The sequence below is a fragment of the Oryctolagus cuniculus genome, chromosome 3 (genome assembly GCF_051225735.1).
Source record: "Oryctolagus cuniculus isolate XC-2025 breed Fujian yellow rabbit chromosome 3, ASM5122573v1, whole genome shotgun sequence".
NCBI classification, from domain to species: Eukaryota; Metazoa; Chordata; class Mammalia; order Lagomorpha; family Leporidae; genus Oryctolagus; species Oryctolagus cuniculus.
Window position 1 is genome coordinate 75,993,294 of NC_142869.1, and position 26,340 is coordinate 76,019,633.

General features: G+C 35.4%; 1 protein-coding gene across 6 annotated transcripts in view; it reads right to left on the reverse strand.

Annotated features, from left to right (window-relative positions):
- The window catches only part of SCN2A (sodium voltage-gated channel alpha subunit 2), a 132,972-nt gene that overhangs the window by 26,637 nt on the left and 79,995 nt on the right, over nt 1–26,340 (reverse strand). For 4 of the 6 annotated variants that reach the window (XM_089329086.1, XM_008258692.3, XM_008258694.3 and 1 more), the window contains exons 15-18: nt 19,695–19,868; nt 16,077–16,433; nt 9,402–9,881; nt 429–594 (exon numbers count right to left, since the gene is read on the reverse strand). In XM_089329086.1, coding sequence (XP_089185212.1) covers nt 429–594; nt 9,402–9,881; nt 16,077–16,433; nt 19,695–19,868 — 1,177 coding nt within the window. The remainder of the gene's footprint in view (nt 1–428; nt 595–9,401; nt 9,882–16,076; nt 16,434–19,694; nt 19,869–26,340) is intronic. The other 2 variants (XM_002712241.4, XM_002712242.4) reach the window with 1 other exon arrangement.

The following is a 26,340-nucleotide window of genomic DNA, read 5'->3' on the forward strand; positions in this document are numbered from 1 at the left end:
AAAAGGAATTGCTACTCAAGGACAGAATTAAATGTGCACTTAGCATTTTTTATAATATGAAAAATAGTAAACACTTTATTATATAAATATTTTCATTTCTTAAACATTAAGAGTGATTTCTATGTTAGACTTTCTTTCCTGTTACATAGATTCTGGAAGACTAGCGAACAGCCTCTTACTCCCATTTCTCAGAGTTGAACAAGATACACAAAAATAATTCCTATTTACATAAATGATGCCTTACCTTTTAAAAAATTTTCCCTAGCTTTTTATAGAAAAAGCAAAAATTAGCAAGTCATGAACAGTGGATAAGTACAGAAGATTATACACGGATCATCGATACACATAGATAGATGTTAGCTTGGTAGAAAACACAGATGGCTAGATAAGAGGAAAATAATGAGCGTATGCACCTTTGCACTGCTTACCTTCTGTAAAACAAGCTTCAGGTTCAAGAGATTCTTCAGGTTCAGCCTCAGGTTGTTCCCCCTCAGCGGGCGCTCCTATGTCAACTGTGCTGCCTTCAGAGGAACTAGTTGCATTTAGCTTCTGAAAATCAATCCCACAGGAAAGCGTTTCAATATCTTCCTTAATCTAAATATAAAAATGTATTAAGGTGTGCCCCCTGTCTTCAGTATGAATTTTCTTGTTCTGTAATTTAAGAATAACTTAAACATAATGCCAGTCTGCTTTGGTAGAGGTGGGGGGTCACAAGATTAGATACAGTACAATAGTATATAGTTTTCCTCTACAATATGATGCTAACAACTGAAATAATTTTTATTTAAGCCCATGTAGAGATTCTAAAATAAGATACCGCAGAACAACTTATGTAAGCTGCCAGAAACATATGATCTGGTGAGGTCTGTGACCTTGCTTTTGTGATTCAGTTTGCAAACAGTATTGTTTGTTTTATTCTAAAATTGTGACCCAACCAACGAAAGCTGCACAAGTGTATTTTCATGTCAAATGCAGAAAAGATTTATTCAAATGCACATAAACAGCAACAATCTAAATTTATCCACTTTTCATTGACATGAAAACATATACCACTGGTTGTTATTAAATATATGCTAGAATTTTCTAATTCCAGAAACAGCAGCACATTGTTAGCTATGTAGCAAGAGCTGATACTTTGCATTCTCTTTGGCCAATGCACTCCTGCGATTTATTGTGCATTTGGAAACTACTTGTTACTCTGGCACTCTTACCTGTCCTGTTAGTAAGACAGAAATGAATCTCTTTTTGTTTTGTTTTCCTTTAGGCCAAAACAAACATGTATTATAAAGAAGTCTTAAGTCTTGAAATCCCATAAAGTTAGCCAGTTCAGGCCATTCTTGGGATCAGCATAAATGGAAGTATCCAAGGTTAAATTTGGTCTTAAAATGGTGCAGCAATGATGTAGGGCCAGGTGTGAGTGCCGCATGGAATCAGAGTAGTTTGGGCCACAGCATTCTCGAACCTGTTACAATGTTATTACCAGTAGTGCATAACATTAGGAAATGGTTGAGCTGACAAGAGCTAGTTTATAACAGGAATGAGGTAAGCACATGGCAAAAATGCACATTGAAGTATGTTAAACTGGAATAAAATGGATGCTGTAACCAGTACTGGAAATATTCTATTCATATTTGGGCTATGGATCATATGAATTTTTCCCTTGGAAGATAGTTTCTTTATTTTATGAAAATAATTTTCTCTATGTAAAATATTTACTTAGCATAGTTGAAACATTTATGAGTAGGTACAGTGTACATGAGATTGAAAAATGCTTTTGTTTCATGTAACCTAGTAATACTAATGATAGAAACATAAACCTTAGATATTTCTACTTTATTAAATTTAGTTTGGGGATTATTTTGTAATTTACCCAAAGGATTAATTCAAATATTATATATTATATTTTTCTTGAAAGTGGCTGATGTTTTTTCTATTCATCATGTTTGTCATAATACTAAAGAAAAACCTTATCTTTGTCATTAAAATTTTAACATATTTTGCTCTAATGTTAAGCATCAAAGTGAGAAGATTTATTATACATATTCCAATATTTAGAATTTTTTACACTTTCCTATCATTTGTCTTTGGGTAAGACTCTTTCTCAGACAATTACATACATGTAAGTGACAAAATGACTGAAATATTCTTTCATTTCAATCCATCTAATTCACATGAAGCTGTTACACATTAGAGACTTGTCAGTATTGATCTTGTCATCTGTAGGTTATTGAAATGTAACACAGGTACACAGAAGCATTAAAGTTTATTTACATATGATTATCTGATAGTGACTAGTGCATGGACTCTTTGCTCAACAACTAACTACTTCTAACACCTCCTATCTGATACTTTCACATGCAAGGGAATACAAACAATATATTCTCTCTTAATTTCAGGTCAACACAAATCCTTGAAGGTCCTGGATTTTGTAAGAAATTCTTAGAATTAGAAATCCTATATCTAAATCAGGCCGTAGATTATTCAGATCAGTCTATGAAATGAAGTGAACTTTAACTCTTAAGTCAGAAAGACTATTTGGAATCATTCTGACAATTTCTCCCTCTTTCTACTTTGTGTACATGGATCTATAGTTCCAGTGGTAAATGGAGCCTCTTTAAGGAGCGTAAGTCTCATCCTTCTGCATGTTCCCCATCTGAATAGGATCTGTATATATATAAAAGCTCTTCAAAGTTTTTATATAAAATGAATACTATGAAGAAAGTATGCATGGATTTCAACTTTTTTGCACAAAAATAAGTGTATATTTTAATTCCATTGTCCTATGAGCATTTTGAAGTACCCTCATATTACTTGAATACTTTTAAATTTCTGGTATGTACAAATACAAAGAACCTAAGCTGTACTGTCAGCCCAACCAGCATCTATTTAGAGAAAAAAAATGCAGGTTTAATCCTCTTATCAAAGATCATAGTGAATCAGTGGTTGGACTCTGGATCTTCTATACCCCATATCTGCTAGAAGTCTCTAGAGAGTTTCTTTGGTTATTCACAAGTTAACTCAAGTTTTATTAATTTATTAATTGGGACTTGATAAGTAGCACAATGCATGTGATATTATTCATTGACATGTTTCATAATCATGAACTTCAGTATTAATTCAAGCTATACTCATGATTCTTATGTGTGTTAATGTGGATGTAAATACATATTGGACTAGTGCATGAACAAAAGTGTAGTTTAAATAATAGTCCTAAGAACTAGGTAAGAAGTTCTGATTTAGGAAATCTTTCTTGATAACATCAACTCAATGATTTTCTTAAAAAACATCTGAGAGGCAAATATCACATTATAAAACATGTCATTAAAACAGTTAGAAGTAAAAAGTAAAAAGACCATAACAAGCTAGTGCAACAAGTCAAGGATATAAAAATCTTTCACTCCTGATAAGGCCATAAATAAATTCAACAATTAGAATGGTCAAATGTATGCCATTATATGGAACTGTTAACAACTTACATACTTAATGAGGAATTTTTTAAGGAAAAGTAACCTGTGAATCCTCCAATATGGGCATTATGAACTACAAAATGCTACATAAGTAGGAGACCAAAATATAAATCCGCTAGAAGTAGACCTAGTGTAATAAATTCTACCTTTCTCTTTGTAACATTTGGATGTTTCTGTTCTCTTTCATTACCTGTACATATTTATCTGGAAACAAATGTATTGAAAATATTAGTTAAATAATTTGGTGGAAATTTCTTTACATTGCAGAACACTAGTTCTGCTGAGATTCTTCTCAGTGTGAGATAATCTCAGTTAAATGAGATAAGGAGGGAAGAATCATATTTTACTTAACAGTCTAATAAGTAAACAAAATGAAATATGCCAATTTGTATTTTTAAATATTATACTTCAAACTTTTACTTTCCACATTATTGATAAATTACCATCAAACATCAATAGTACTTCTTTCATAAAGTAAAGGTAGGTATGCAAAAGTACATATTTGTTAAAAAATCACAAAAGAAAAATGGAGAGAAAACATCCTGTCCTGCTAACTTTTTGTTAGGCACATTTGTTTCTCATTGTGATGTTAAGCCATTTTAAATAAAATGTAATTAGTAAATGTTGTACATAATTTGGAAAAAGACAAATTCTAATCTGATACAATAAAAAATTGGGACTTGAAAAATAGATAACTTCAAGCATACATTACCTCAAGTCTTCCCTGTTTGACTGTGTCAGTCATTTTACATGAAAAATCTTGCACGGGAACAATGGATGCTATGGTATTGCTTGAGTTGTGTGGATTTAAGGCCAAAGTGGCATATTAAGATTAGAAAGAAATTGTTGGTATTACCTTTTTTTAAACAACAAAGATGTCAAAATCACTTTAAGTATCATTCCTATTAAATTATATTAAAAGGAAATTATCTTAATAGCATGTATAATTAATACACTATTACTTTTTAAACACATAAAGATCTCACCTATCTTTGTCAGAATGGCAGAAGGAGCCCTCTGCCATGATGGCCCACTCCTCAGTAGATTACCAGGAGATTACTTGTAGACACATGTGTCTGGCCCGTTTTGTTCTTATGTTTAAGATATTTGGAACCTGTCCCCTCCCCCGTTAATCACTATCGCACAGGAAAACTTTACCACAAGCATCACATATTCCCCAGGATAAAATCTTAGAAGGGCTGCTACTGAACCTATCCCACCATTGCTTACTCAAACCTTCCAACCGTACCTGGGCCCTCCTTCTCCCCTTGTATTGGAATATAGTATATTCTTTTGGAGAGCAGCCATTTCATGATAGAGAACCAGAGACATTCTCAAGGAAATTAGAAATTAGAAATTGTAATAATATGAGAGTTCAGAATAAATGAAGCAGAACTGATTTCTGTTCGGTTTGTATTTCATCTCACTCCAGTCAAATCCTCTGGAAACACTGGTAGATGATATGTGCGATTGTCATGTTTTCTCAAATATCTTTCTATAAATGAACTTGGAAAATAATATGCTCAGAGAAAAAGAAAACTAACTTTCACTCTTTCCAAGAAACTTGGAAAAGAGGATACAATGGTAAGAAACCAAAATTTCATACTTTTTTGATAAGTTAATACACAATTGGAAATCATAGTTCTCTTTTGTCCCTTTTTGTCTCTTTTGTTTATATTTGTGTATCTGTGGTTAAGAGTGAGCAATGACTTATTTTGAATTCCATTTAAGATGACTATTCCTTCAACATATAAAGCATTGTGCTTCATGCATCCGGGTGCCAGTGACTTAATATTTTGTTAAAAAGTATCAAAGAAAGCTCCAGGAATGGCATGAGGATTGTTACTTTCAAAGAGCCAAAAATGCTTATATATGATTTATTTTACAGTTTTATTAGAAGAAGAGAGGGGGGATTTATCTAAATGACAGTGTACTTAATATTTTCTTTAAAAAAAAGATTGAATTGTCCTGAGCAATTTAATTAAGTTATTTGTGCACAAAGCTGTAAGTTTAATACCAGTATATGAATGGAACAGTAACTAGAGTCCATAGAACGGTATTATACTGATTGCTATAAATCATAGGAGAAGGCTGAGCTCTTTGTTTGAAAAACATAAACAGAGCAAGAGCTCACAAATCTATTCTCTTGAAGGCGTGTGAAGGCATGATCTATTTAAATAGTATTCTTTAGGAGAAAGCATTCCAGTAGGTTTGGATGAAATTGAGTGTAAAACCCCATAATGGACAAAGGAGTCAATTAGATGAAAAAGGCAGGCTCCAGATCTACTTGTAGAATTAGCACACCACCTATACGTCTTTTTCCTTCTTCTCTTTTTTTTTTTTTTTTGTGTGTGTGCATAAAAGACAACTATTTCCCCTTTTTCAGCCTAGGAGTTTTAGAATAAATATAAGCTGAATCTCCAAGGGAACCATATTCTAAATAAAAAATGTGTTTGGTCAATTGCTAGACATAGCGATGCCATTTTCTCTAAAATGAAGCAGATAAAAATTATACTCACATTGCTAGCGGCCAAAACACAAACATTTCAGTTCATTTACATTACTATCACATTAAAACATCATTTAGAAGTTTGCACATGAATAAGGGATTGCTTTAATTGGTGGAATTTTCTTCAGAAAATCATAAAATGGCACGAACCACAAAATTACCAATAAGTACACACATTTGTGCTATATTAAAAAAAGTTTTGGGAATGAGAAAACTTTTCTGTGAGAGTTTTTAAAAGAGTACCAATGTTTCTCCTTCAGGCCTTTAGCATTTTCAAAATTCTATAATAATATGTGGAATTAAATAATTCATAAAGGCATGCACTTTTTCTTTTCATTGAATATGACTTCTATTGAAATCTATGTAAGAAAATCAACCACTAAATATTAAAAAAAAAGAAAGAAAGAAACTTAGGTTTTCAAACTTGCCTGACCATGCTTTCTATGACTCAGCATAATAGCAGCTGTGCATGTTTTTATTTTATTGCCAATGGATGGGCAAGGAACATAGCTGAGTAACATGCAGGCCAGTCAAAAGTCATTTAGAAACTGATTATATTGATATAAGCACAACTTGCTTGGGTAACCTGGGTAAAAGTGGTGGCACGAGCCTCTGCCTGGTTAAAAAACACCAGAGCTGCGTTCTTGATGGCTCCAGCTTGGTTTTACCCCTGTGAGAAGTAAGAATGGTAAGCAGTGAAGGTCACCATTATTGCACTATTAAATTTTACTTTGAAAAATAATTATTCAAGCATGGCTTCAACATTAATAAAAACTCTAAAAGTAAAATCAGTCATTTAAAATCACAAAAAGAATTCTATTAAGTGTAGTCACAATAACATAATAAGAGTTATAGCATTATGATTATGGTATGAAACTTAAATGATACACTCTAGGCAATCTACAGAAAGCTACTAAGGAATCACACAACTTGACAGACATAAGAGAAGGCTTAGTTCAAACACCTGGAAATCTCTGAGTCCTTCACTTAGAATGCCCTATAAAAAGACATACACTTGGATATTCCAAAGCTCAGTATCTCATTTTCCTTTAATTGTAAAAATCATTTAGAAAGGACTAGCCCTAAGCCTCTTTCAATTTCCTCCTGATTAATGTGATATGCAACACAACACAGCTTCTAGCACAATCCCATCTCACCACTCAAAAAAAAAGAAAAATCCAGACAAAAATTAACAGAAGGCAGACACTGAAAAAATATTTCAAGGGGAGGGTGTTTGAAATTATTGAATAATTGTTTTGAGTCTCCTTTGTTCTAGTATAAAAATACAAAGTAAAATTCTGCAAGATTAAAACCTAAACATTTTCTTTTAGCCTGAGAACACAATCGTTTCCTTGTTTTTGAATTTATATCTAGAAAGTTTGCTATAACACCATAAAATTAAGCATTTCTGCAAACAACTACTTTAACATTAAGGTAATATATTGATGGTAGGAAGGTTGTAAAACAACTCCATAATTCTAGCAATAAAACAGTTCTGTCCATCCATTCTCTGCCTCCACTTCCAAAACACTGAATTCACAAAAGTTACTTTGGTGCATTCAGAATGAACTCAAACTGAAAATAAAGTAAAAAGCTTAATGATGCCAAGATAAATGAGGAAGAAAATTTGGATTTCATTACTATAAACCCTATATTACTAAAAAAACTTTTATGCCAAACATAATGGTCTAAGGGTAGGCAAAATACATGCCCTTTTGGAGAGCATGAGGTTTTAAAGTTTCTGAAGACTGGATATCAAGAATTCATACCTCAAAATTTACCATTGTAATTCTTAGTTCATGTGACACTCTAAAACTAAACATTCTATATGGGAAATATTCATTATTAGTTTTAATGCCAAAATATGAGACAGCAAGACACATTAAAATTCTCATGGGCCAACTCTATTTTCTGAATGCTGACATCAGCTGTGATAGAGAAAATTAGACCCCACTCTTTCACCATAACCCAACTAACTTCACTCTTTTAAAATTTTTTTACCAAGATTGCCAGATATTATTCCATCTTAAAACATAGTAGTCTAGTTAGTGATAATTTGAGTTCAACTAAATTCAGTAATTCTTTGCTCCAGGCTATATGGTCTACTACTTTGTCCCTGAATGTCATCAATTAGTGTTAAACTAATATCTATTGTTACCTTGTTACCTATTTCTTAATATTTAGTACCTATGTTTAAAACTTTTTTGAATTCCGTGTTTAATATCTACTTCTACCTAATAACTGCACTAGCAAGACTACCTACCTCATAACAAAAAGAAAAGATTACAGCTTACTCTTAAGTAATTTTGTGAAATAAATGAAAGCATACTGTCCAAAATATTTAAAATTCTCTTCTTCAAATTATTTTCTTTAAAATTATAATTTATCTGTAATTATCATGATTACAGATTAAGTATCATGTTATGCTATTTAAATTTTGCACTACAGTGCTTCAAATGCCCCCCATATCATCTATCTTAGAATGAGAACAATGATGAAACCTTCATCCTCCCTGCCAAACAACATTTTTTTTTTCTATTTTTGATTGATTATGCAAGATTACATTATTTGGGATCCTACCTTCATTTTTGTACAGGTAAAAAAACAAACATTAAGATTTTAAATTCAGCCTTCTGTATAATTTTAACTCTGCAATTACTAACCTATAGGTTAATACAAACAAAACAAACCAAAAACATTCTCTGGTGCTCACACTCTTCTTGTAAGCCAAAGGATACTTTACATTACTAAAAAATAGAAAATAAATGTCCACTGAATTGGCAAATCCAGAATTTTGAGTTTTGCAATGCACTAAAGTTTTTTGTTTAAATATCATGCTTGTTAGTTTAAAAATATTTATAGCATGATTCCTCATCATTATCTTCTCCTCCTTAAAAAAAATTGCTTCAGGAAATAGAAAACTATATGCAAATATCAAGCCAAGATTCCAGTCAGGTTTTCTATGAGTAAATATGCCTGTGCAAACTAAGTAAGACAATGTTTTATTAAGTATTTCATAAAAGCCAAGAATGTGACAATATGAGAATTAGAAGTACCCCCATCAAGCATTTTTCTAGCACATAGAAAGACCACTGTATGGTGAGATATAAGGAAAAAGTGCACATACTGAGGCATTTTCACATATCTAAAATCATTTTAGAGCACTTAGGAAATTTCACATTAATCTGCACATTAATATTACCAAAGATTCAAAGTGTTGAATATTTGAAAAAATAAGATAGTATATCACTTGTCCAATTATATCCTAATCTTTCACTAATTTATTTATTACCAATTTTGCCATAAAAAATGTACCAACACATATTTCCTATTTTTTTCCAAGAAGAAATCATGCAACTTAATTAATGATTTTAAAGCAATAGAAGTATAGAATACCAAAATATCCCCCTCTTTAAAATTCCTACCTCTTTGCTTTCTTCCATATCTGACTCGCTGCTGAACTCTTCAGTATTTAAGTTTTCAAAGTCAGATTCTCCAACAGCAATTGGGACAGTCACAGTGAGGCTGGGGTTGTTTATAAATGACATGTAATCACTTTCATCCACAACATACTTTTCAACACTACTGCCTATACCACTGGTAGTTCCATTCCCATCTTTGAGATAGTTGAGGTCTTTGCCTATTTCTATGGTGGTATGGTTGGAAATACAGCTGTCTTTTTTGTTATTTAGATCTTCAAGGGGTTTAATTTCATCTAGAGCCTTCTGCTTTCTAACAAAGGCTTTCTGAATAAATTCACGTATTTTTCTCTTAACAAAATCGATTCCTTTCTGCATCCTTCCCACAGCAATCTGGAGATTGTTCATTTCATTATCATCGTCAGTGGCAGCAAGATTGTCAGAACTGAAAGAACTCAAGAGCAAGGCCAGGAAGAGGTTCAGAACCTAAAAGACAGAAGGGAATAAGTGATCACAACCTTCTGTTGTTCCAATTGCTTTTAACTATCAATTTTCCCAAATTGCTCCTACACCTTATTTTATGCTAGATATGTCTTCTAGTTCCATGAGAAAGTGTTCTGAAAAAAAAATTAACAAAATTAAAAATACCTGATCAATATCAAATAAAATTATTTGTGCTACTTATTTTCTAGTCATTTCAAATTCCCTAAAGCCATCATTGTATGGAATGTCTTTATGTCTCAATTGCAAAGTGAAATGTTGACAACTGCAGAGTGAAAAAGAAAAACAATTTCTTTGACGTATTAAGTATTTTGTCCATGTGAACTGTAATTCCTAGGATACTGATAATTCACCACAATTTATCCCTAAAGCCAAAGATGATAATATATTAATACACTTTTATTTTTATTTATTTGAATCATTTTTTTATCCAGATAATATGCAAAATTAGAGAAAAAATATATATTGCTACATCAAAAGCCCCAATTTTTGAATCAGAAAGATCACAGCTGCAATATTTGCACAATGGTTGCAAATACTATAAAGAAATAATTATGTAATAGAAATGATATCAATACTTAAATAATTAAAGATTGTGGAGTTGAACCATTGCATGAATAAGACCACTAATTAGTCTGTAAATTGGGCTTTCAAAAATAAGCTTACTGGTATGAGTGAAAAGATTAGTGAGGAGGGACTCATTGTGTAAATTCAGAAGGAGGTAATTTCCTAAGAAATCAGTCATTCCCAGGGGCCAAAGACTGAGTCACGCATTCTTTATTCTGACTTGACAGACAGTGTCCCTGAGTTCCTGGTTATTGAAGCAGACAGAACAAAAGAAGGATATTAACAGGAAAGGGGAAAACTGCAAATAAACATTACCCTAGTACAAAAGAATCCTGGGAAAGGTTTTAAGTAAAACTCCGATGGAAACGATGCTACGTTCTTGCTGCATTGCTGTTTCTATCAAGCTAGTAAAGCTTAGAGTTCCTTTGTGGAACACTAATAAACCGTGGTTTTCAAAAATATAAAACTGATGGCAGGGACCTGGTGGAGTGATTTAGATGATGTCTGAAATGCCTGCGTTCCATATCAGAGTCCCTGAACTGTCCTGGCTGTGCCTCAGAGTCCAGCTTCCTGCTCAGGTAACTGGGGCACTGTCACCCACATCACAGATGGAGACTGAGGTCCAGACTCCTGGCTTTAGCCCGGCCCAGTCCCAGTGGTTGTGGGCATTTAAGGAGTGAACCAGTAGCTGGAAGATCGCTCCATCTATCTCTGTCTCCTTACTTTTCAAATAAATAAAAGTAAATCAATTAATATTCACAGAAGATAAAAGTGTGTAAAATCCAATAAGGACTGCATGTACTTTTGAGAGTCTATAGTGACCCATCCTAGAGCCCCTATGCCGTGACAGCTGATGCCGGAGGCTCATTCACTTCTGGAATTTATTATTTACATGGTAAAATTGCGGTTTATTATGATTTGCCTTTAAAATTCTTATATAGATGAAAATAGATAAAAGAAGGAAATCTAATATTGTTTTTATCTATAATAAAACTAACATTTTCTAGATTTATTTTGCTAAAGCTTATTATGGTACTATCATTGCCTATAAGATGAATTTTTTTGATGTACATCAGTCAGAACTCCTAGCATGAGATCTGGTCTATACCACTTTAATGCAACTACTTTACGTGTACGTGTCATTTGCTGTTATATCTGTATGGCCTTCTCCCCTTTCTCGTCTTGTCCTTGGAAATTTCTCACATATCTATCACTTTGGATTAGATTCTTTTGTAAACAAGTACAGTGTTGCTGACAGACTGGGAGTTCTTTTAGATCAAAAACATGCTTTAAAGAGCCATGTCATTTAAAGAGCCAGCAGCATTGACACTAGATAATAACATAAGTAGCTTTTTATTGAACTCTTCATAAGTGTCTGACTTACGGCAAGTGTTTTACAAGGTTCATATGACTTACAACAGTTCCATGAAGCAGTAGTTACTATGGCTGTTTTATAGATGAGAAAATGGACTTCTGTAAAGCTTAACTTGTTCAGATCACACTGCTAGTGTCCTTGGAAAACAGCAGAAGATGGCACACATGCTTGGTTCTCTGTTACTATTGTAGGAGACCAGAATGGAGTTCCTAGCTTCTGGCATCAGCTGGGCCCAGAACTGGCTGTTGTTGCCATTTAGGGAGTGACTAAATCAGTGGATAGAAAATCTCTCTCTCTCTCTTTTTCTCTCTCTCTGTCACTTTGCCCTCCAAATAAATAAACAAAAATTTTCTAAAAATACCTGCTACTGGCTAGAGACTACTTTCTATCTGCCCATTTCTCTTATTTCTACACATTTTTTGAAAAACAGAGAGACATATCTTTTAAAGTTAATGTGCAGGGCAAGAACGAAATTTCTGTCACTTACTAACCCCATGACTCTAGATAAGCAACACAACCAATCTGAGCCTCAGTTTCTTCATCTGTAAAATAAATACGGTGATTTCCCCCATGTTCAGCTTTGTAAGGATTCAGTGAAAGAATCCACGTGGCTCTCAGCACAGCTCCTGGAATATGGTGACCCATTGAGCTAACCATAGCTGTTATTATCCATGTTTCTGTCCAACCTGCCTTCTGCACCACTATCTTTCCATTGATCTGATTTTCCTAGACATATTTGGGTAGACTAAGCTAATCTTTGTTTAGATTTCTTTTGCTGCCAAAGGGTATCTCCATCAGACATTGGTGGGATCAATGTCAATTTAAGAGATCCACATTCAGGGCCGGTGTTTGGCCTAGCAGTTAGATGTTGATTAGGATATCCATTTGTGCTCCCTATCAGAGAAACTTGGTTCAATACCTGCTTCTGGCCTCTAACTCTAGCTTCCTTCTACAGCATGCCTTGGATGGCAGAGGTGATGGATCAAGTAATTAAGTGGGTTCCTGCCACTCATGTGGGAGATCTGAATTGAGTTTCTAGACTAGAGATTCAGCCAGGCCCAGTTTTAGCCCCTACAGGTATTTGGCAGGCAAATAAGTGAATGGGAGTACATTTCTTTCTCTCTCTTTCTTTCTCTCTGATATATATACCTAATAGCTCCTGAAAGTCTCTTTAAATTTGAACTTTGTGTACTATTATATATCAGAGAGATGCATTTTATTTCACTAAACTAACAGATGATATTGGATAAGCTGAGATTGTTCCTCTTTAAATCGCTCCACATTCTCCTGCTACATAAATTGTACCAATATATCACTTGCTTATTATCAAGTCTTGATCAAAATCCATCTGTAGCGTTGAATTGCCTAGGGAAAAGTTTGCTTAATTATGCACAGTCAGCCTTTTCATAAATTACTCTCTTCACAATCTGGCCCCAAACTTAATATGTTACTACTCCCACAGAACACCCTATTGCAATCTGATCATTCACGGATGTAAAGGATACTGTTCTCTGCCTTTTCTTCTCTTCTTCAAATATGTTTCAAATACATATAATATAGGAAGCCAAATCTATAATACAAGCTTATGATTTTCTTTGCTTCTGTTCTATGCAATCTTGTACTTTTCTGAAAGCAACTATTTTAAAGTTGCATTGAGGGTTGTGTTGGCTTTAAAGATATCTATAAATGCAGCAATGAATGGACATGGATTTTCAACATATATCAATCAGTAGGATTGCTGGATCATATGGCAATTTTATTTCTAGATTTTTTTAAAAGTTTTATTCACTAGAGAGAGGAGAGAAAGCGAAATTTTCAATTTTCTGATTCACTCCCCAAATCTGCTGGTCACAACATCTGGGGTTGGGCTAGCCCCAAGCAAGGAGCCCAGAACTCTATCTGGGTCTCTTATGCGGCTGGCAGGAATCCAAGTAGTTGGACCATCATCTACTGCCTTACCAGTTATTTTGGCAGGGAGCTGGATTGGAAGCAGAATAGCTGGGGCTTGAACCAAGGTGGGATATGGGCATCCCAAGCTGTAGTTCAACTCACTGTGCCACAATAGTGGCCAGTATTTTTAGTTTTTTTTTTTTTTTCTATAGTGGCTGAATTAATTTATATTGGAGCATTATTCACAACAGCAAAAGATATGGAGTCAACCAAGGTTGCACAATAAAATGAACAGATAAAGAAAGTGTGACATATATATAAATAATATTTAGCCATAAAATGATGAAATCTGGTCATTTGTATCAAAATAGGATAGAACTGGAAGACATTGTTTTAAATTAAATAAGACAGATACAGAAAGGAATACCACATGTTCTGCCTCTTATGTGGAGGCTAAAAAATCTCAATCTGAAGAAAGAGCTGTGATTACTAGAGGCTGGGAGGGAAAGGGGAGGGAGAGGGAATCTGATATGGATACCAAATCAGAATTATATGGAAGGAATTATATGGAAGGGTTACACAGCATAATAGGTGACTATGGTTCATAATAATCTATTATATGTTCTATGCAGAAATAGAAGAAAGCACTCCAGTCATAAACTACTGTCAAAGAAGGGGAAATGCTGATCCCCTTGATTTCATCAGAATGCATTATATACATATATTAAAATGTTGCACTGTAGCCCATAAATACATACAATTATTGTTAATAAAATATTGTACACATATGCACACCCACGCAAAAGTTATTTGATACAGGGCCACATTTCTTCTTACGTGATTTCTTAGACGCTAATGAATACAATATGGCAGAAGCAATGGAGTGTGACTTTCAAGACAGGAATGAGAGGAGGAACTTCTTCTCCCCTTCTGTCTTACATCAGTTGTTCTGCAAGAACAGTCACTGCATCATGAGGATGTTCAACAGTCCCGTGGGAAGTCCCCTATAGAGAAGAGCTGATGCCTTCAACTAACAGTCAACAGTGAACTGAGAACTCTTGCCAACAGTCATGAACCTCCTTCCTCTAGCCTCGGTCAAGGTAACTGTAGCCCTAGCCAACATCTTGACAGTGACTTCATTAGGGAACCTGCACCAAAACCAACTGCTTCGCTGCTACCAAACTCCTGACCCACAGAACTATGGGACAATCAGTGTGTGCTTAAGTCACCGATATATTTCTGGTTATACACCGTTCATACTTCTTGTTACTTCAATTATCTAAGCTAATGTTGAGGAGGCTGAAACCCAGAATTGAATAGGAAGAATTCTTTCTCTATTTCTTCCTTGGAGTAATTGGAGGTTACTTTATTGTGTGTGTTTGGGGGGGGGGTGGAATTAACTATATAAATTAAAGTAATATATACTTTAAAATATTCGTTATTTTTCTATCTCAGTGACTTGAACACGAATCAATCTACTTAGTTTAATTACTTTATAATTAAAGTACAGAAGCCTGATTCTTTTCACTAAGTCTGCTGTCCTGTTTCCGTGCTGCTGGATCCGTTGTTCCCTGATTGGAGAGGGTCTACCTTTCTTCCTATCAAACTGAAGCTTACCTGTCATTAAAGATATTACAGGTACAAGCATTTCAGCCATGATTTTCTAAATCAACTTTGCTATGATAAACCAATGTTTCCATTTTGTAAACTTGACATGCAGAATTTTGTTTTCACACTTTTTGACATGGGTTAGATGCTTCCAATTTTCACTCCTGTTTGAATATGTCTCCCATCACTCTGTCATATTCATCTTCCCATTGTCATTTCCTGTAAGACTCAGTGCACTGATGCCGGGCATGGCTAATTTTACACAGAAATAGCTATGTTTCTTTAATCATTGTTCCTAGCCCATACAACAGATTGTAGGCACCAAATACTCCATTGCTTTTAACTGAGAAAATTATATTTTTACTTAAATATGTAACAAATGCAAATTTGAAATATTTTCAACGATACTACTGCTAGTATTCACAAAATTTTATCTATTCTTAGTTACACATCCATACTTTAGTCCAAGAAATAAAAGATACAATCTAGAAATTTTACTTTCCATGGACTAATAAATTATATGTTGAGAAAATACAATTTGGATTCAGAAGATATTTTAAGGGTTTGCCTTGATTAAAAATCTAAACCATTCCTGCCTCTGACAGCGTGAATAATGAAGAATTAGAAATACTCTGGAAAGAAAACCACAGAAAATTTACACAACGTTCTTCAGTTAAATATCCTTTGTCATGGTTACATTATCTATTACTGAAAATGAGGGAAATATTTTTACTACATACCACTAGGTTTCCAATCACCATGACCATCATGAAGACAGTAAGGCACATGGTTTGACCAGCGACCTCCATACAGTCCCACATGGTCTCTATCCACTCTCCACACAGCACACGGAACACGATCAAGAAAGAGTGGAAGAAGTCATGCATGTGCCAGCGTGGAAGTTCACAATCATTGGAAATCTTGCAGACACATTCTTTGTAGCTCTTACCAAAGAGCTGCATGCCAACCACAGCAAAAATGAAGACAATGATGGCCAACACCAAGGTGAGGTTACCCAGTGCCCCCACGGAATTGCCAATGATTTTAATTAGCATGTTTAGTGTGGGCCAGGACTTTGCCAACTTGAAAACTCGGAGCTGGAAACAAAAGCAAGAAGAACATTAGTTTTTTGCATTTCAAAAGATTCATAATTTTATTTACAGGAATAATTTATAGTATAATAGTCTCAGGTGTAAAATTAGGGGTTTATTTACATGTCAAACAATTATGTAGCAAATGTAACAGTTATCTGATATTATAGGGCATTTTTAATCCATAAATGATTCATGCTGTAAATAAAATAATTTTACAGTTTTTAAATTGGCATGTTAACAAGAAACACCAAAATTTCCAGAACACTACACAAGCATATTTCCTGTCCCCTTTTCAAAAGAACCTAAAATACTTGAGATTAATGGTAGTTAATCAGAAGATATTATATTTCACAGAAATTGGGATTCACATTTATTTAATGCATTGTTTAAAATTTTATTGATGGGGCTGGCATTGTTACATAGTGGGTGAAGCCACCACCTGCAATATCACCATTCCATATGGGCAATGGTTCTAGGCTAGCTGTTCCACTTCCAATCCAACTCCCTGCTAATAGCCTGAAAACAGCAATTGAAGATGACTGAAGCTGTTTGGAGCCCTGTCAACCACATGGGAAACCCAGATGAAGCTCCTGGCTCCTGGATTCAGCCTGGCCTACCCCTGCCATTGTGGCCATCTGGGGAGTGAACCAGTGGAGAGATGATCTTTCTCTCTCTGTGTCTCTCCCTCTCTCTCTGTAACTCTTTTAAAATAAATAAATACACCTGTAATAAATCAATGAATAAAACTGTCATTTACTTATCTGAGAGACAGGGAGAATTATTATCACTAGATCACCTCTCAAATACCCTCAATGGGCTGGCCTGGCCTGTGTTAGGTCAAGTCCAGAAGACAGAATGCAATCCAGGTCTCTCACACATGTGACAGGAACACAATCACTCAGACTATCACCGCTTCCTCCCAGGGTCTGCCTAAATGCTCTCATTATTTAAAATCTAAAATTAGATATTTTTTTCAGTGTTCCAGAAATATCATACTGAAGTGCACACGTACATATAATACTAACATTTAAATTAGAAGAAAAAATAAACTAATTTCCTCCAGTCTTTAAATTGCTTTAATCTAACTGTATCTTTAGGTTGCTGTAACATCAGACTATTTTTTAAAGATTTATTATATTTGAAGAAGAAGTATTTTGACTTAAGTAAAAAGTTGCACTTTTTCAACATTATGTCTTCAGTGACTTAATTAGTCCACTCAGTGTAGTGTGTAAGTAGACTTCTGCCACTGTGCTTGACACGTTGGTTGTATGAACTCAGAGAGGCCTTGTAAGTACCATTTGCAGTTAAACAACAGCAGTGTTTTATTTCTGAGTATCAGTAAATGTCAAGCTGAGAGTAGCACATTGTTTAATGGTCTCTAAGTCACCCAAAGTAGCAAATATTAGAAGCAATATGCCTAATGTATTCTAGAGAATAATTTATGCAAAAGAACTGAAACATTAAGCAAAAAAACTAATGATATGCTTTCTATTTCCCAAAACTACAAAACATTATCATGAAGATTTACTAAATATTTCTTAAAAATAGTTGCTTATGGCCGGCGCCGCAGCTCACTAGGCTAATCCTCCGCCTAGCGGCGCCGGCACACCGGGTTCTAGTCCCGGTCGGGGCGCCGGATTCTGTCCCGGTTGCCCCTCTTCCAGGCCAGCCCTCTGCTGTGGCCAGGGAGTGCAGTGGAGGATGGCCCAGGTGCTTGGGCCCTGCACCCGCATGGGAGACCAGGAGAAGCACCTGGCTCCTGGCTTCAGATCAGCATGATGAGCCGGCCGCAGCGCGCCGGCTGCGGCGGCCATTGGAGGGTGAACCAACGGCAAAGGAAGACCTTTCTCTCTGTCTCTCTCTCTCACTGTCCACTCTGCCTGTCAAAAAAATAAAAAATAAAAAAATAAAAAAAAAAAATAGTTGCTTATATTTATCATATAATCAGTTTTATTTTTTTTTGCATTTCTTGCATCCTTATAGCTTCATGTTAGGTTCATAGTTATCCTTGAGGATGAGGTAAGGGAAGGATAGTTGGATTGTAACTCAAATTTGAAATTTGAAAGTTGTAAGAGAAATTTTATGAACAGATTTAACAACCAAGTCTGGAGATATATCAGCATTGAAATTTATCACCTACAGGAATTTGTGTTTAGTAATCATAAGCAATCTCTCTGAAAATAAATCACAAAAGCTTAGAGCCAAATCAAGGAAACTGTACAATAAAAGATATCAAGTTTCAATGGATATGTGTGAAATTAAATTTTACTTCTTAATTTTAAAATATCATAAAATTTATGAAATACAAAGATCAAATGAAATATGCTTTCTTTAACATTAACAGAATGTATTGCAGGCAGCTCTACACAGGGAGTAGATTTGGTAACTTTCTGATTTGACTGAAGGAGCAGATGTGTGGGGAGCTCTTTCTGTTTATCCTCCCCTCAGCTGCGCCCTATTCTAAGCCATGGCTTCTATGGGGACAAAATGGGCAAGGAACAACTCCATAATTCCTGAGCCCCTGACAGTAAATGGATTCCATCTTCCCTCCTGACAATGCCTCCTACTGTATAGTTAACACAAGCCTTAGATAACTGACAAGTGCCTATGGTATTCTTAATTGTGATTTGAGTTTTATTTGTGACTTCCCTATTCTTCCTCGCCATTGTACCTGTCATTCAATTACTCAGGAGAGAAATATTGACTATTATTTGACTAAGTTTAATATATTCATGAAAACTATGGTGTAGGTAAGAGTTTTGTCCTAGCACTTAAGTCACCAGTTAGGACACCTGTGTCCCCTATCGTGTACCTGGAGTTGAGTCCAAGCTTTGCCCCAAATTCTAGTTTCCTACAAATGTGCACCCTAGCAAACAGCAAATGATGGCTCAAGTGGTTGGGTCTCTGCAATCCATGTGTTTGACTTAGATTGAATTTGTGGCTCTTGGCTTTAGATTCCAATCCTAGAAGTTTCAGGAATTGGGGCAGTGAATCAGTAGAGGGATCTCTCTCTCTCTCTCTCTCTCTCACCCTCACCCTCTCTCTCTTTCTCTCTCTTGCTCTCTTCTCTGTCTCTCTGACTTTCAAAAATAGAAAGGCACAATGAAGATGCAGCTATTATCTCATGAAGCAATTGGTTTGTTTTACAAATGGATTCAAATAATATTATAATTATGTGAAATCTTATAATTGTTATAAAATAAGAATGAAAACTATAAAATTATTCATGAGAATAAATATTACAGACACTTCCAGTTAATTTACCAGCCGAAATGATCGAAGAACTGACAATCCTTCAACATTGGCTAAACCAAGTTCCATTAAACTAAGGCTCACAATAAAACCATCAAAAATATTCCAGCCTTCTTGAAAGTAGTAATATGGATCCATGGCAATAATCTTGAGAAACATTTCTGCTGTGAAGATTCCAGTGAAGACCTAAATGAGAAACGTATTTTATACATGAGTGAATGATCTTGAAAGGTAAATTATTATTGAGTAATTTAATATACTCCCAATAAATCAAAATTAAATTTTGTATTTTAAAAATTGGTTTGAAGTCAATGAATTGGTACCCTCAAGTGCTTTGTATTCAACTCAAAATTTAATATTTGAGTATATTTAAGTTTCATCGAGTTATGAAAAATACATGGATCAATAGAATAGAATTTAACAGCTGTATTTGCTAATGAAAGATGCATCTGACTTCTTATGAACACTGCCTGGGGCTCTGCGTCTTATCTCTCTAGCCCTTATGAGCACTCATGTGAAACTACGTCTTTAATCCTCTTGGGTATATAACCCAAACTAGAACTGCTGAGTCATGTGATAATTATACCGCTAACATTTTTTATTTTTATTTTTTTTGACAGGCAGAGTGGACAGTGAGAGAGAGAGAGAAAAAAAAAGAGAGAGAGAGAAAGAAAGGTCCTCCTTTTTCCATTGGTGCACCCTCCAATGGCAGCAGGAGAGCTGCAGCTGGCGCACCACACTGATTTGAAGCCAGGAGCCAGGTGCTTCCTCCTGGTCTCCCATGCAGGTGCAGGGTCTAAGCACTTGGGCCATCCTCCACTGCACTCCCGGGCCACAGCAGAGAGCTGGACTGGAAGAGGAGCAACCGGGACAGAATCTGGCGCCCTGACCGGGACTAGAACCCGGTGTGCAGGCGCGCAGGCGGAGGATTAGCCTATTGAGCCATGGTGCCGGCATACCGCTAACATTTTGAGGATCAGTTAATTATTTTGCAAGGTGATGTTTATGCATAGACATTTCAATTTCTCTACAAACTTGCCAAAAAATTGTTCTTATCTTTCTTTCTGATTCTAACCATGCTTGTGAAGGTAAAGTGGTATCACATTTGGTTTTGATTCCCTTTTTCTAAGGACTAATGCTTGATCATCTTTTATGTGCTCATTGGCAAGGGCATAGCTTCTTTGTCAAAATATCTATTAAAATCCTTTTGCAACTTTTAAATTGAATTATCTACCTCTTTGTTGGTGATCTTTCAGGCTATTTAGTTAGATAATAGTCACCATCAGGTATGTGATTTGAAATTACCTTCTTTTTTTTAACTTTTATTTAATGAATATAAATTTCCAAAGTACAGCTTATAGATTACAATGGCTTCCCCCCCATAATGTCCCTCTCACCCGCAACCCTCCCCTTTCCCACTCCCTCTCCCCTTCCATTCACATCAAGATTCATTTTAAATTCTCTTTATATACAGAAGATCAGTTTAGCATACATTAAGTAAAGATTTCAACAGTTTGCTCCCACACAGAAACATAAAGTGAAAAATACTGTTTGAGTACTAGTTATAGCATTAAATCACAATGTACCGCACATTAAGGACAGAGATCCTACATGAGGAGTAAGTGCACAGTGACTCCTGTTGTTGATTTAACAAATTGACACTCTTGTTTATGGCATCAGTAATCACCCTAGGCTCTTGTCATGAGCTGCCAAGGCTATGGAAGCCCCCTGAGTTCACCCACTCTGATCATATTTAGACAAGGCCATGGTCAAAGTGGAAGTTCTCTCCTCCCTTCAGAGAAAGGTACCTCCTTCTTTGATGACCTGTTCTTTCCACTGGGATCTCACTCGCGGAGATCTTTTATTTAGTCTTTTTTTTTTTTTTCCCCCAGAGTGTCTTGGCTTTCCATGCCTGAAATACTCTCATGGGTTTTTCAGCTGGATCCACATGCCTTAAGGGCTGATTCTGAGGCCAGAGTGCTGTTTAGGACATCTGCCATTCTATGGGTCTGCTGTGTATCTCACTTCCCATGTTGGATCATTCTCTCCCTTTTTGATTCTATCAGCTAGTATTTGCAGACACTATTCTTGTTTATGTGATCCCTTTGGTTCTCAGTCCTATCATTATGATCAATTGTGAACAGAAATTGATCACTGGGACTAGTGAGATGTCATTGGTACATGCCACTTTGATGGGATTTTATTGGAATCCCCTGGTATGTTTCTAACTCTACCGTTTTTGTTTTTTTGTTTGTGTTTTGTTGTTGTTGTTGTTGTTGTTGTTTTGACAGGCAGAGTGGACAGTGAGAGAGAGAGAGAGACAGAGAGAAAGGTCTTCCTTTGCCATTGGTTCACCCTCCAAAAGCCGCCGCAGCCGGCGAGCTGCAGCCGACGCACCGCGCTGATCCGAAGGCAGGAGCCAGGTGCTTCTCCTGGTCTCCCATGGGGTGCAGCGCCCAAGGACTTGGGCCATCCTCCACTGCACTCCCGGGCCACAGCAGAGAGCTGGCCTGGAAGAGGGGCAACCGGGACAGAATCCGGCACCCCGACCGGGACTAGAACATGGTGTGCCAACGCCACAGGGTGGAGGATTAACCTAGTGAGCCGGGGCGCCAGCCTGAAATTACCTTCTTCTACTCTACAATTGCCTTTTCACTTTCTTGATAATATCATTTACAGCACAAATGTTTTAATTTTGAGGAAGTTTCAACTTATTTACCTTTCTTATGTTGCTTGTTCTTTTGGTCTCATATTTAAGAAATCGCTGCTTAACTCTAGGACATGAGTATTTGTTTCTCAATTTACTTCTAATAGCTTGTACTCTTAACTCTTACATTTAGTCTACGGTCTATTTTGATTTAATTTTTGTGTATTTTTTAGATAAGAGTTCAATTCTATTCTTTGTATGTGCATACCTACTTACCCTAATACCATTTGTGGAAAATGCTCCTTTCCTCAGTTGTCTTGACAGTTTTGTTGAGAATCAGTTGAACATAAATGTGTTTACCATGGCATGGTCAATTTTGTTTCATTGATTTATGTGTTAATCCTTTTGCCACTAACAAACTGTCTTACTCTCATTTTGTACAAAGTGTTTACATTTGGAAATGTGAGTTTTCTGACATTCTTAGAGAAACAATTAAAATCATTTTAGCACATGGTCACTTGTATTTCTATATGAAATTTAAAATTTTCTTACCAATTTATGCAGAATAGGCCACTGATTTTAAAAAGAACTGCATTAAATATGTAGATCAGTTTGGTGAGTATTATCAATAATGTTGTCTTCCAATACATGAACAATCAATGTTCTCTATTTATTTAATACTTTCCTAATTTCTTTCCACTATGTTTTGTACTTCCTTGTACTTACCTTACTTTTAAAAACTTATTTGTTTCTTATTCTTTTGATGCTGTTATAAATATAATTTTTCCAATTTAATTTTTTGTCATTAATAGTGTACAAGAATTATAATTCATTTGTATATATTTATCTTGTACTTTTCAACATTGGTGGGCTTCTTCACAAGTTCTAATAGTTGCATGTGTGTTTGTGTGTGTGTGTGTGCATGTGTCTGTATTCCATAGCATTTTTTTCTTTTTTTTTCTAAATATTTATTTATTTAGTTGAAAGGCAGAGTTACAGAGAGGCAGAAGTGCAGGGAGAGAGAGAGAGAGAGAGAGAGAGACAGAGGTTTTCCATCTGCTGGTTCACTCCCCAGATGGCCGCAACGGCCAGAGCTGCACCCGTCCAAAGCCAGGAGCCAGAGCTTCTTCTGGGTCTCCCAAGTGGGTGCAGGGGCTCAAGGACTTGGATCATCTTCTACTGCTTTACCAGGCCATAGCAGAGAGCTGGAGCAGAAGTGGAGCCGCCCGGACATGAACTGGCGCCCCTAAGGGATGCTGGCACTGCAGGTGGCGCCACAGCGCTGCCCATAGGATTTTCTAAATATGGAGTCACGTCATCTGTGGATAGGGTTTTACTTCTTTCCATTCTGGATGTCACTTAGTCCTTTTTTACTGCCTTGCTTAGAACTTTCATTACAATATTGAAGAGAAGTGGCAAGAATATCCATCCTTGTCTTGTGCTTTTCTTAGAATGTAAACATCTAATTTCATTAAATGTGTGATGCGGGGGGTCCAGAGTTGTGGCATAGTGGGTAAAGCTGCTGCCTGTGATGCTGGCATCCAAACGGGCTCCAGTTTCTGTCACGTTTGTTCTACTTCCCATCCAGCTCCCTGTGAATGGCCTGGGAAAACAGCAGTAGATAACCCAGGTGGTTGGGACCTACCAACAACATGGGAGACCCATGGAAGCTATGGGCTTTGGCCTGGCTCAGACCTGGTCATTGCAGCAACTTGGGAGTGAACCATCAGACAGAAAACCTTTTTCTTCTTCTCTAGATGTAACTCTGATTTCCAATAAAAAATAAATCTTTTTTTTAAAGTGTGTTGATATGAGTGTGGATGTTCTAGATAACTTTTGTCAGGCTGATAAAAACTGCTCTCAATTTAAAGTTTGATATGTGTCTTTCTCATAGAAATCCATTTTTTTTCCCAAATGTGATCTGCTTCTACTAAGATTATTGTATCTTTTTATTAACATGATATACTGCATTAGTTAATATCTTATGCTATTTCAATTTTGCACTACTAGGATAAATTCCATTTATTTAAGGGCATATAATCCAAGAACACAAATATGTTGTATGATTTGGTTTAATAGTAATTTGTTGAGAATTTTTGAAGTCTGTTCATTTGATTGTTTATAATTTTCTTTCCTTATAATGGCTGTGTTTGATTTTGCTATCAGAGTAATTATAGCCTAATTAAATGAATCAGTAAGTATCTCCTGTTCATATTTTGGAACATTTCGTTAGGAATTGATGTTATCTCTTCACTAAACATTTGGTAAAATTTACCAGTGAAACTACATGGGCTTAGCTTTTTTTTTTTTTTTTTTTTTTTTTTTTTATGGGAAACATTTTTACTACTGAATGAGCAGTTTTTTTTGTTACAGGTCAATTCAGGTTTTCCATTTCTACTTAAGTAAATTTCAGTAGTTTGTTACTTTGTTACTTTTTAAGAGTTTTTCCATTTCACTTTTTTTTCCTATTTTACCTAGCTAACTTGTTGGTATACATTTATTATTAGCATGCTCTATGCCCCATTTTTACTTCTGTGAAGTCTATGGTGACAGCATCTCTTCATTCCAGATATTCAGATCTTCTCTCTTTTTTTTTTTTCTTAGTATAGCTAAATGTCAATTTGGTAGGCCATTTCAAAGGACAAATTATTGAGTTTATTGATTTCTTTATAATTTTTTCTATTCTGTGTTATTTCTTTCCATCTTAAATTTGGGTTTGGTTTGCTCTTTTTGTCCTACTGTCTTAAGAGAACACTGGATTATCCAGTTGAAAAATCATTTTTTGACGATTTTTTTTCATTTTAAATTATCTTTATATACAACTTAGTATATACTAAGTAAAGATTTCAACAGTTTGCACCCACACAGAAACACAATGTATAAAGTACTGTTTGAGTACTAGTTTTACTGTTAATTCACATAGTACAAAACATTAAGGACAGAGATCCTACATGGGGAGTAAGTGCACAGTGACTCCTGTTGTTGATTTAACAATTGACACTCTTATTTATGACGTCAGTAATCCCCCGAGGCTCTTGTCATGAGCTGCCAAGGCTATGGAAGCCTCTTGAGTTCGCCAACTCTGATCTTATTTAGGCAAGGCCATAGTCACAGTGGAAGTTCTCTCCTCCCTTCAGAGAAAGGTACCTCCTTCTTTGATGGCCCGTTCTTTCCACTGGGATATCACTCACAGAGATCTTTAATTTACAATGACAGATATTTACAGTTTAATTTTTTCCATAAATACTGTCCCCATAGTTTTGATGTGTTTTCATCTTCATTGATCTTAAAATAATTTCTAATTTCTGTTATGATTTTTACTTTAATCAATAAGTTTTTTGAGAGACGTGTTAAGTTCCACATATCTGTGAATTTTCCACATTTATTTATGCTATTGATACTAATTTCATTTCATTTTTGTCAGAAAAACATTTTGTATTATTTTAGTCATTTTAAATTTGTTGAGGTTTCTTTTGTGAACTTCCATACACACTTATCCTGGGAAATTTTCTGTATGTTTTTAAAGAGATCATGTACTCTTCATTTATCTCTTTGGCTACTCCATGATTTACTTTAAATGCAAATCTTAGCTTTCTTGACACAAAATACAAATCTCACTTTGAATTGTCCATATATTGTTTTTATCTTTCTATAATCTAGTCTCTTTTCTCCTGGTAATGACATTCTATATTTTTTTATAATTCTACTTATTTATTCTGTCTTCAGTGAAAAGACACGATTCTTATGTGATCAAATACACAATTCTATGGAATCTAATCCTATAACTAGAGTGATTGACTGGTTTAGAAATATCATTTATCTTTAACTAGGTCAACATATTCAATTCCTGAAGCTTAGTGAAAACTACTAGTTTAAGAAGCATGATGTTTCTGTTCAGGGAGCTACAATGGTAGAACTTTGCCAAGAATATGAGACTATCCAGGAAGAAATGAAGAAAACATGGGAAAGAAGTGGGGCAAGAAGCCAATTCTCAGTGACATTGGTTGAAAC